General features: G+C 44.8%; 2 protein-coding genes across 2 annotated transcripts in view; both read right to left on the bottom strand.

The window, feature by feature from the left end:
• Window positions 1-2,392, bottom strand: part of mfsd2b (MFSD2 lysolipid transporter B, sphingolipid) — a 24,614-nt gene extending 22,222 nt beyond the window's left edge. The window contains exon 1 of the mRNA XM_083643406.1: window positions 2,242-2,392. Coding sequence (XP_083499532.1) covers window positions 2,242-2,334 — 93 coding nt within the window. The 5' untranslated portion in view covers window positions 2,335-2,392. The remainder of the gene's footprint in view (window positions 1-2,241) is intronic.
• A 6,074-nt stretch (window positions 2,393-8,466) lies between these two features.
• ubxn2a (UBX domain protein 2A) overlaps window positions 8,467-12,500 on the bottom strand; it is a 4,673-nt gene continuing 639 nt past the window's right edge. The window contains exons 3-7 of the mRNA XM_083643412.1: window positions 12,046-12,163; window positions 11,289-11,398; window positions 10,475-10,612; window positions 9,750-9,911; window positions 8,467-8,998 (exon numbers count right to left, since the gene is read on the bottom strand). Coding sequence (XP_083499538.1) covers window positions 8,815-8,998; window positions 9,750-9,911; window positions 10,475-10,612; window positions 11,289-11,398; window positions 12,046-12,163 — 712 coding nt within the window. The 3' untranslated portion in view covers window positions 8,467-8,814. The remainder of the gene's footprint in view (window positions 8,999-9,749; window positions 9,912-10,474; window positions 10,613-11,288; window positions 11,399-12,045; window positions 12,164-12,500) is intronic.

Raw genomic sequence — 12,500 nt, 5'->3', positions numbered from 1 at the left:
AAACATACACACACACATACACACACACACACACACACACACACATACACACACACACGCGCGCGCGCATGCGTTTACAGTAAGTACACACACACACACATACACACACACCAGCTCAATGCAAAGTTCAATCCGCCAGTAATCAAGGGACAAGGACAGATGAGACTAATCTCTAAAGTTAATGAATGCTTAGCTGTTGGGCCAAAAGTAATTACAAAGATATCTGACTACATCGCAAGTCATTTAGATCAGGATTGAGGATGACCTGTGTGCAAAGAAAGGAGTGCAAAAAACAACAAAACTCTTTAGCCAGTTGAGCTGTGTTCCCTGAATGGAAGGAGACGTGTAAGGTGACATGCCGAAAAGTAAAGCTGGTCAAATTGAAGCCATAAAGCAGTTTAAAAGTTTATTATGTGCAGGATTTTCTGACATTTGATATCAGCATCATAGAAGTAGTTCTGGTTTTATCCTATTATTAAGATTCCTCGGATTATGGATTGTGAAAAGGAAAAAGGAAGAGATGTTTTTGTCAGGCTGTTTTAAAATGACAGTAACAAACCTCTGTTGTGGTAAACATGAAGTCACATCAACAGCATCCGGGTGTTATGGCATGCGACACTGGCTATACACTCCCAGAGAATACAGACACACATCTAGATGCATACTTTGATGTATACAATCGCTATAGCATGCCTTAAATTTCCATTGACTTTCTTTCATAATTCTCCAGTGTTCCTCCTGTCAGCCACTCCTTGAGGGACTGGCAGTGGCAGGGGACCCATTCTTGGCTGGGAACTATAGGCTTGGATCTATGCGTTAGCATGTATAATTCACAGGGGGAACAAACTCTCCCATCTATTATGTCCCACTCAGCCGTCTTCTGAAACACATCTCATGTTGTCGTTTTTCAGAGTAAAAATGCTGTGGCAACGTCATTATTCATCATCGCTGCAATATACATAAAACAGTACTACTACAAGTAATATTGCATAATACCATCATCAACTAGGCACGTTCCATTTTTCAAAAGAGAAGAGTTTGACCTCCTTCAGGAAAGATTTCTGTCATCAAGTGACTGTCAAGTGTCATATCTCTCAAGCCTCGTCCTACTGAAGTCAATATTGGCATAGAGTTATAGCACAGATGAGCCAGCAGAACAGGTTAGATCGATGCTGTGGTGTTGGTGCTGTTTCCACCTTGTGACACAGCAAAATGCACAAAATACTAAAGTGGATACTGGGCTACTTCCAGGAATGCCATGCCGTTACATAACATTTCCCCTTCATCATGAAACAATATTGTATGTATATATATATATATATATATATATATATATATATATATATATATTTATATATATATATATATATATATATATATATATATATACATTAGCTATCTTGATAAAGGTTTGCCATGTTGGTCCTCCATCTTTCATCTTTTAGCTGCCTGGGGGCCATGTGCTCTGGAACAGCATCAATAAGTAAGCATTCCATTTATTCCTCTGATCGCACGGCTTTACATACTTCCACAGGCGTGACACACACACACGCGCGCACACACACACACACACACACACACACACACACACACACACACACACACACACACACACACACACACACACACACACACACACACACTCAGACACACACACGCACACACACAGCTCACTGCTTTCACAGACTTATCTCCTGCCTGCACTCAGATGGCAATCATCTAACATCAACTCAAACTGAAGGAGTCATCCCACAACATCACAATGCCTATGATTAGAAACATCTTCTTCACCACCACAGCCCACTGATAGCATCGGGATCAGACAAAGACGACAACGCTTTCATCAAGCAGGTCATCCCGTCAATGGGTTAAACCTTCCTCATATGAAAACAATCCACTTCCAGGTGCTCACGGCTCACAGTGAAACAATGGAGGTGATTAATCACAGTCAGATAGGCTAAAGCGTCACTTTCCCACCTTGCTTTTTCTCTCCATCCAATCTTGTCAAGATCCATTCGCAGATTAATTCACACTAGAGCACACAGTCAATCACTCATCATCACAAAAGCCTGGTTAAGATCATGCTGGACTAGAGGATCAGCTGCTTACATGTCTTATGGTACATCCGGGGTCCAAACAAGGTACATTGATTAAAAACAATACTACATTCATACAGTAATACTAGACATTTGAGTAGATGATACATTATGATACTACACAATCCTATATAGATATCCTTACCTGGTGGGGGGTTTTGGTGAAGAGCGGGTCGGGGGGCTTGATGATCTTCCCGGCCGGGCCCTGCTGCTGCGCTGCCCTCTCTGCCTTGGTCATGGCTAGGAGACCGTGCGTGAGTCTGTGCGTCTGCTGTGGCTGCGTCTGCGTCGTGGTGTTAAAGTGTGTGTGGCTCTGACTCCGCGGGGCCTGCCTCTGGGTGCTGCTGCTGCTGCTGTGTGTCGGCGGGTGGAACTGCATGTGGCTCTGACTCCGGCTGTGTGTGTGATGAGAGTACGTGACGGCTCCAGAGGCCAGCGGCTCCTCCTGCTCCTCCTCTGTGACAGCAACTCTGCTGCTGCTGCTGGCTGCTGCCATCCTCCACACGCTGTGCTGCTCTCTGGAAGCAGGCCAGGAGGGAAGGGCAGAGTCAGACAGGCGGTGCCACACACGTTTACATACACATACTGTACAGGCATGCACACACACACACAGCAAAATATGAGGGTACACATGCTACAACGCACACACACACACACACACACACACACACACACACACACACACACACACACACACAAACAGAAACATAATATGAACAGAAACACCTCTTTCTAACATACATACATACACACACAGCAAAATATGAGTGTAAGTACACATGCTACAACACACACACACACACACACACACACACACACACACACACGCAAACACATAATATGAGCAGAAACACCTCTTCCTAACATACATACGTACATACATTATGTATTCATACATACATACATACAGTACATATATACATAGCCTACACACACACACACACACACACACACACACACACACACACACACACACACACACACACACACACACACACACACACACACACACACACACACACACACACACATACCGTTATTTGCAACCATACAGTCTATGTTTGCAACCCATCAATTACATAGTAAACCTTAAATATCCTTCAATGTTATTTACTGCAACTCTCATACTTTAATTATGATTAAAATCATTTTACAGTAGATCACGTGCCTTCCAGGTGATTCGGAAGATACGAGTCCAGATGTGACGGTGTCCCGTCTAGGAATAGCCTATCTTCGTTGTCTTGCCTCAGCGCACTACTAAGTGCGCTTCCAACAAACACTCTGCACACCTGATGTAGCCTATACAAAAAACACGTGAATATGAGAAAAACACAAGTTCTGCCTTACCCTGTGTGGATGGAAAAGTAACCGGTGCTGTCAGTGCAGCAGTCAGTCAGTTAGTTAGTAGTAGCCTTCTTCAGCGCGGTGATGTGCCAGGCAGACGGCAGGATGAGGAGACTGCGGAGGACAGAGCTGAGCCAGTGTGTCTCCACTCCGCTGGTCCAGGCTGCAGCGACGGAACTGCGCCATGCAGTGGCCGCGGCGGCGCATGACAGCTACATACAAGCTCCGAGATTTCTCTAGCCTGGTAAACCACGTGACCGGCTGGTTTACCAGGCTACGATTTCTCAGTGATACAAATCAAATGGCTGCAGCGAGCTGGCTTAGTTTTAAAGGTAAGTGAGGTTTCTTCTGGTATCATATGAAGTTTGGCTAAGCTTTGGCCAGGGAAAAAACATTTTCAAATAGATCCCGCCTTGACCTCACCTCAAGATATCAAATGAAAACGGGTAGACCTAAAAATTCCCGGGGGCCCCTCCGACCAGCATTCATCGCCATTATTTTATAAATAACCAGACACCAACGAAAAAGACATTGCATATTATAATTAGAATTCCTCAAGTTCCTATAGGACATATTTCATTAGCCTATTTAGGCTATAGCTTTCATAGGCTACATGGTGCAGAATTAACTTTTTTGGCTAGTGAATATTAAAATGTTACCAGCCACTCAATAGATTACCATTGTTTGTTTGTTTTTTGGCTGGTGGTGAGTGACGCAAATCTACCAGTTTCCACATCCTCTCTTCTCTTTCGTTTTGACTTCCAGTAACTTCTTCATTTCCATCATTCACTTTCAATTCAAGATAATTCGTGAATCAGCAAGTCTGACAGGAATGATTCTCTTGACTTGAAAGTGATGACCGCGAATCAGAGCTACATTCGTCAAGTTAGTTAGATTGCCATAGAATAGAGCCTAATGGGACACCCGTTCAAAATCACCAAAAACACACATCTCACAGCGCCAAAATACATGTTGTGCTTCGAGTACTCACCATGTGATGAAATATTAATCCAACATGCAGAGAAATTATGTTTTTTAAGGTAAATAGATAGCCGGAATTACTTTGTAAACATAGAGCACATGCGCTGTGTGCAGCGGAAGCGTTGTTACAGGCAAACAAGTAACTCGGTGTGGGGATTTACGCCAAAAATGACGTTTCACGTAGGCTAACTATGGATTAACATTTCATCTCGTGGTGAGTACCCGAAGCACAACATTTTCCACTGTGAATTGTGTGTTTTTGGTCATTTTGAACGGCTGTACCATAGTCTCCATTCTATGGCGATACCAACTTTCGACCACTGTAGCTCACTGTATACTGCGCGGAGAGTGACAGTAAATGCAGTGTGTATCTAATTTATGTAGGGGGGTTATGGCAAATGAGCGAAACTTCAGAAAAAGTGGCATATCCCTTTAATGGAGAGGGATTTACGGTCACTGCTGTGGAGTAAAATGTGTCAGCTCATAGGGGGCCCCAACACCCTGGGGCCCCGGGCAGTTGCCTGCCTTGCCTGTTCACAAGCTGCACCTCTGATAATTAGGCTATTTTAGCACGTACAAAGAGCCCCGACCCTAGACTTTTTGTTTGTTTGTCATCTCACACGAATTTTGATCACCACATGAATGACAGTTGACATTTAACGGAGGATGTGCTGTGGTCACTGACTATGTGGTAGGCTACAGCTGGCATGTGGAAAATGCAGTTTGCTTTCTTACTGGAACAGGTAGAGGGGAAGGCACCGCCGGTGAGTGACAGCCACTTTTGAACTGCTGCGTGCAGCCGTCCATTGTTCTAAAGGTCGTTTTAAGATGGCTCTCAGATGGGTTTCACGCATCAGCGAGTCAGACTCTCATTAACAACATAATTATCATTATCATCATCATCATCATCTCTAGACCTATACAATACAACCCTTCCCTACTGAAAAAAATCATTAGACTGTTATCTCCCTGTCTAGAACAGTAAGTGATGGCTTCCTAGATTGAGATGAGAATGTATGGTACTTTCAGTGGCTTTCTTCTCCCCCACTGTACTGTACTCTTCTTCACTGTCATGTCTAAGCAGCGTCCCATCCATTGCTGGATGCTTATTTCCCGGGGTGAAACCTGTCTCCAGAGTATGACAACAAACATGGCGGGGAGACCTGCTGAACCCAGGCCTCTCTCCATAAATTCCAAGCATTCAAAGGCCTCTATACCAAAACCACTTAACTGACAATGGGGGAAAAAGTGCACCGCCATAGAAAAGGCAAAGCATATGACCTGCATTACAATGGGTATGTTTCAGATAATGCTGCGTGAAGAAGAGGAATGTGCAAAATGAAAAGTTGGCCGGCACACAGGTCGAATTCGGGGCTGCAAATCGGAAAGGGAAATGTGGGAGTCTAAGGAAAAGTAATTCCACACATGCTTAGTCTTATTAAATATGTAGGAGAGAGGAAATGTGTCCTCTTCTGCTCTTTAGCCAGACCCCCTCTGGCTGCCAACAAAGTGATGCCAGGAGCCAGCAGCACATCCATACAAGTCCTCCATGTGACTCCACAGGAAGCTTCTCCAGAGAGGGTCTTCTTGTGCTGTTGTTGAAGACATCTCTCGACCTTGATCAATCCCAAGGCTGTCATGTCTTCCTGTGGAGTCCCGGTCCCGAGCCAGGAGCAGATACACACGCCGTCTCTCTCCTGTCCTGCATTCCCCTCCTCCTCCTCCTCCTCCTCTCTGTTGCTTTAAATATTGAAGATGGATAATGGTGTTCGCCTTCTTCCCAAGGCCGGGCAGAGAGGTCGGAGAGGGAGGATCACGCGCACACACTCACGCAAAGGCACACGCACGGACATACACACACACACGCACGCACGCACGCACGCACGCACGCACACACACACACACACACACACACACACACACACACACACACACACACACACACACACACACACACACACACACACACACACAAGGAGACAGAGACTTATGTGGCCTCATCCAAGTGGAAAAAAAGACCTTGCTAAGGTAAAAATGAAGTCTTACATGATTAAACTCTACTTCACCCCATCCACATAAAATGTCTCCCCCCCTGCCCCTTTTTCCCCGTTCTTGAATTATTTTGTAGTCAAGGGATCAATGTCTGCTTCCCAGTGACTGAGCGTGCCGTGCTGAGACAGACAGAAGGCTATGATCAGTGTGTGGTTTTAGGCTTCATACAACCACCACGTAGATGTTTCTCATAACTGAGCGGGTGACAAACTCCAGTGTGTGAAGCCGTCCTTCCTGTTGGCTGGCCCCTCCCTCTTTATCTGTCGCCATAAAATCAGAAGCAACACAGATGTGGCAAATGCAAGAAGACAAGGAGACGAAAGGCACTTGGTTGGGGCTGCCTGTGTGCCTGATGTCACCATGCTATATTAAATAGAACCGTGCTATGCTAATGAGGTCATTAATTGAGCTAATTAATGCATTAATTACAAATATTTCTAATGTCCACAGGCTTGACTTTGCATGAACTTTGAATCTTAAAGCATGAATGAGTTCTATAGTATAAAAATAAAATAAAAAAATCATTAATCTGCATAATTATGCAGCAAGGTGTGCCAAAATCAAATCATTCCATCACAGGGAGCGCCTGTGTGTTGTAAGTATTGTCTATCATGCATTGTTGCTGAATTATTGTCTCCACAAGAATGTGTTTTCACACACTCAGACACAACACAATGTCCCACATACTACCATAGACGGAGAACCAAATGAAATGTGAGTTCACGTGACGGGCTGGTTTACCAGGCTACCATACTACCATATAGGTTACTACCATGACGGGACATATAAAAAAATACACAAAACTTTCAGGAGGATGTTTATTGTAGATTATTCAGTGTTATGTCTTGAAGGGACGCAGTTCAAAGAAGACAATAATATACATGTGAAATTAAAGCTCCCCCCAAATGCAGGCAAATATTCACGATTATGCTGATATAAATGACAAAACATCAGACAAGTCTTTGTGTCCGCATAATAATAGAGATATATGCAAACTATATAGTCATAGTCATAGTCATTAAATACAAATGTAATCCTTTAGATACAAACGTAAATATTAGAGCCCCTTGCTTTCACAGTAAATAGTGCAGACAAACTGGTGTTCACAGTTTTGGAAGACTTGAAGTTTGAAGAGTTGGCAAGTGGTGGTGCGGCGGGGGGGGGGGGGTGGTGTGGGCAGTCCAGGCTGAAGAACAGATGGACACACTTGGACGTCCATCTGCATGGGGGGGGGGGGGGCTTGAGACTTCTTGGGCGGTTACAGGGAGCTGTGTTGGCAGGTGAACCTTGTCCCAGAGGAAGAGGACAAAGCCAAAGAGCGGAAGCGGGACCTTAGCTGCATGTGTGGCCGCGGAGACGTGCGTAACTAAGTGAAGATGTCTCCGTAAGACTGCCCAGAGGTCGTGTAGATAATCCTACACAGACATGAGTGCCGGGGGGGGGAATTTAAGTGGAACAGCCTCAAGTGCAGCGCGCATTGTTGGATCAGGGAAGGTGGTAACGTTAAAGTACAGAAGACTTTGCAACTGGCTTAGTCTCGCTGGCCAGCCTCCTCTCCCTTCCGTCCGAGGAGTCTGCCGCCGCAGGTCTCCATAGTGGGATTGCGATGGGCGCCGCTTAGCGGCAGTGCCCTTGGAAAATAGTTTAAAACAATCCAACTTGCTGTTTTCAGCGTGTAGCAACGAGCTAGCGTGTAGGTTTCTGCCGTTAGCTTGCTAGCTAGTTAGCGTTGTTGTTTTTTCACTGCGGCGGCAGGGCACTAATTACAGCGACACACAGGGAGGAGGGAGCGGAAGCCGCTCTGATTGACATGGTCGGAGCCAATGACAGAGCTTGTAATAAGCCGGGAGCGGACATCCGGCAGCGACTGAAACAGTCGCTCCAATGGGAGAGCAGAGTAGAGCAGGGGAGGGTTTATCCCAGTTATGGAGACCTGCGGCGCCAGACTCCTCGGACTGAAGGGAGAGGAGGCTGGCCAGCGAGACTACAGGTCCTTACACACCGAGCACGTTTTTTTCGTGCGATTAATTCGCACGTCAATAATATTTTCCGAACCTATATCAGTCAATGCAACCGTGCATACCGACGGCGAAGTTTCGCGGAGCGTTATTGCGGTGTTTATTTTTTCGAACCACGTTCGATTTTTCAGAAATTCGCTTCCAACGTGTACACATCTGTGGCTGTGATTGACAGGTGGGTCAAAACTCGCATCGCAATTTCGTGCCGTATATTCGCATCGCTCTTGATGTGTAAGGACCTTACAACTGGCTGGGATTTGGCAGGCAATGATTGTGGGGGTGGGGAGGGGGGAAGAGGTGTAACTTGAGGGGGTCCTAAATGGTCAGGAGTGTCCGAAGGGAGCCTGTGGGTTCAGGGGTCTCTGGACAATGACGGCGTTGGCTAAGTCCGCCTCCTCTAGACTCAGCTCTTTCTCGCTGAGCTCCCGGCAAGGAAGCGATGTCGTCAGGACGAAAGGTGGGCAGGTCCTCTGGCAGCGGGCCACGAAATCTTGAACATCACTGACCCTAACATGCAGAGAACGAAGGAAACAAAGAACACGTTTAAAATAAGAATGAACGAAAGAAAACAGAAAACAAAACACGCGAATATTCACAACCGAACGCGTTTGTTCATTTTCACTGGCAAAGCATTCCCAGCCAAAATACTCTACGCTCCATCAGCTACACATGAGTTCTCTCTAAACCAGCATACTAGCAGCATCATCTATTATTTACCACGACCCAACAACATACACAAGAGATCCTATGGCGGCTCCGCTGCTCACAGGCTCGGGTCGCGCCAGCAGCGGGTTGGAGGAGTTCAGCCCTCTTCTATAACCTCAGACACTAACCCTGTTATATAAATGCTGCATCTAAGTTACGCAATGCCTCTCTAGGGATTTTATAGATCCACTCGGCTGCTACCTCTCAGATGGTGTTGTTCTGCACGTCCATGCTCTGTGGTGGGGGGGAGAACATGCACCATGCTGCACTACACTGGCCTTCAGCTCTACCACACTGAGGTGAAGCATTACGCAATCTCCAAACAAAGACCCCTGCCTCCCTAGAAACCAAAGATCTTTCATCACCCCTTGAACTACTTCTTCACTACGATGCTTGAGATTGCGGGATCTGCGGAGACCACATATTGATCAAATATAAAATATCGTTTTTTGTTGTTTATACACATATATCATTACTTGTATTACTTTATGGCTTAGCTGTTGGGGTCAGATGATGTATAATCATTTGTTAGCCTTGACAGTGTGCTACACACCGATGTGATAGGTTGAACCTCTGCACCAATCTCCTGCCGTCAGCCAACCAGATCTGCAGGGAGGTGACAGGGAGGGCGTGGTCCAGTGTTACCATGGGAATAGGAGGAGATTCTCCGTCCTCGTGCACAGATGGTGATCTGGCCACCACTCTGGGCGCAACACTGGGAGTGGACAGACACAGATTAACCGGGTTAGAAGGATGTACAGTAGATCCTTTATGTATTCCATTATTTTTTGCACGCTGCCTACATAGCTGCGGTGAGGCAAAGTCTCACACAATGATTTTAGGCATGTTGTGAGTTTGGACTCCATGGATCATTTTGCATTCACACAATGAAACTTTGACAACACCAAAGCTCTCAATACATCAGTGTGATTGTCTGACTCCTCTCAAATTTGCCTGTGAGTTTTATAGATACCTTGCTTTAGACTAGAGGGACATCTAGTGGTATAGAATAGGATAGCACCTTAGTACAGTAGATTTGAAGAGTTTTATCCCATAACGAGACATTCACCACTTGAAAACAGTGCTACCTATGCAACAAGCACAGTATTGTGCTGGCTAATTTCATGACTCATTGTAAGATGATTGCATACAAAATAATTACGTTCATGGGGGTAAAATCACCTGTGAATCATCATACATGTTATGAAGCATTTAAAAATGAAAGTCTCCACTCGTTAATGGTCTCACTGAGTATTTCCAGCAGCCATGTCGTCTCACCTGCCGAGCCGATGCCCTCGGCCGCTGAAGGGGTGAAAGGTCTTCTTCCTGGGAACATACATCTCCTCTGTCAGATCCTCCACATTGATCTCCAGTTCCTCATCTTCTGCTCGACTCTCCCACTCTGCCGGGAGCTCCCTGGGACACATTAAAGACCAGGCTCCAGGTAAGTCAATATGACAATTAAGCACTAGTGAGCTTTACGCGTTGTCTGATTAATGTCGCCTGGTTGAGGTCTTTAGGCGGGACATCTTCCTTACTACCAATTTCCCTCTGGGGAGCGACCATGGGGTTGACTGATTGAGCAACAATGGTACTGTTACTGCTACATGTAATTTTAAGTGCATTGTGAAGTTGTAAATGATATTTCTTGTAGAAAATGGAGCAGCATTTTGAGTCAAAGTGGGATCTGAAAGTCCTACTACAAGTTCTACCCTTCAAAAGTCTCTGTTATTATGATTATTATTATCATCATCATATTACCGTTACAAACTCCTATTGGCAACAAAGACATTGCAAGAAGAGAAGGAGTAAGCAAGGTAATTAGAGCAGAGATCCAACAGAACGTATACAGTATATCATATATCAAAGTATATATTTGCTAAATGTAAATATATTACAGTGAAAAACAGTGCAGTTATAATAATCCGTTGTAATGTGAATGTGAGGTTTTGATAGTTAGAAATCTCAGTGCCTTGCAGATCAACAACCCTGCAGATATATTATGATCATGTGGTGCTTGGGGACCGTAAAACATCACTTATGCGTTTTTATTATACCTGGAAACGTCTGGATTGGGGCCAATTAAACTCACCCCCGTTTGATGGCCTCCAGGAAGTCTTGGTTGGCTGGTATGGAGTAGCTGCGAAACTCCTCGTCGTTCACAGTGAAGCCGTCCTTCCACAGCGTCACCACCATCTCAACCTGGAACACACAACACATAGGATACTGCAGTGAGACCTAGCATTGGACCCTGTATGTGCTGAACTCACTCTGCCGTAACAGCATCTATCTATCTATCTATCTATCTATCTATCTATCTATCTATCTATCTATCTATCTATCTATCTATCTATCTACCTATCTATCTATCTACATCTTGATTCTCACATTGCAAGTTTACCATCCTCTTTGTGCTGAATTAAAGTCATGACCCAAGGACCTACAAAACCCATCTAAAACACTATAATTTCAAATGTCACATGGAGATCAATTAGAAAATACAAAGTCTAATTCCGGCAACACTTTAGAATACAGCACGCAAGGTAAGTACAACTGTTACAACTGCCCAGCCGCAGGCCATTTCTGCAGGCGTGGGTACTCTCCAAGGTGCTGAAACCCGGTAGCCGGTAGTTACAAAAATAGCTACGGTATAAGTTCTTTATGAGTCCTCGATTTGTTACCCCCTTATTCCGTGAATTCAAATTTTGTTACCCTGTACACTTACCCTGTAAGTTGCAGGCTGTATTCTAAAGCGTCACCCTAATTCCTGAAGAGCTTAGTCCATGGAGATAATGATAATGAGCAAAATGTCAATTGCAGAGACTTGACTGAGTGAATTCCCCTCTGACCTTTGAAGACCCTGAGGCGTCATTGCAGATCTTCTCCACCTCCTCGAGGAGGTCTTCCACCGAGAAAGTACGCCTTATTGGAGCCTCCTCCGCTTCCTCATTTTCTCCACCACAAACCCTTTATGAAATAGGCAAGTTGGTTACTTAATTATATGGCTTGTAATTCAGTCAACAAACACAAGACATTATACAGGGCAATGGGTTTGAGCTCTCTTATACTTATACCCAAATGATTATTATTATTTTGTGGTAGTCAGGTCAGGTGACTCAGGTCTGAAAATGTAGGCTACTAAAAGAAAAAAGAAAAAACTAAAACATCACGCTGCTGATTTTATACTATATCACATCATAGGTTTGAGTTGTTTTCCTGGCTGTGAGAGAAATGTTTATTTTCACTATTGATTGGCTATCACAAATCATAGGATTAACATGGGAATTCCACTACTCCTTGCAAA

This window comes from Poromitra crassiceps (assembly GCF_964638095.1).
Source record: "Poromitra crassiceps genome assembly, chromosome: 9".
NCBI lineage: Eukaryota > Metazoa > Chordata > Actinopteri > Beryciformes > Melamphaidae > Poromitra > Poromitra crassiceps.
The sequence above is the reverse complement of the archived record's forward strand: the minus strand, read 5'-3'. Positions and strand labels throughout refer to the sequence as shown.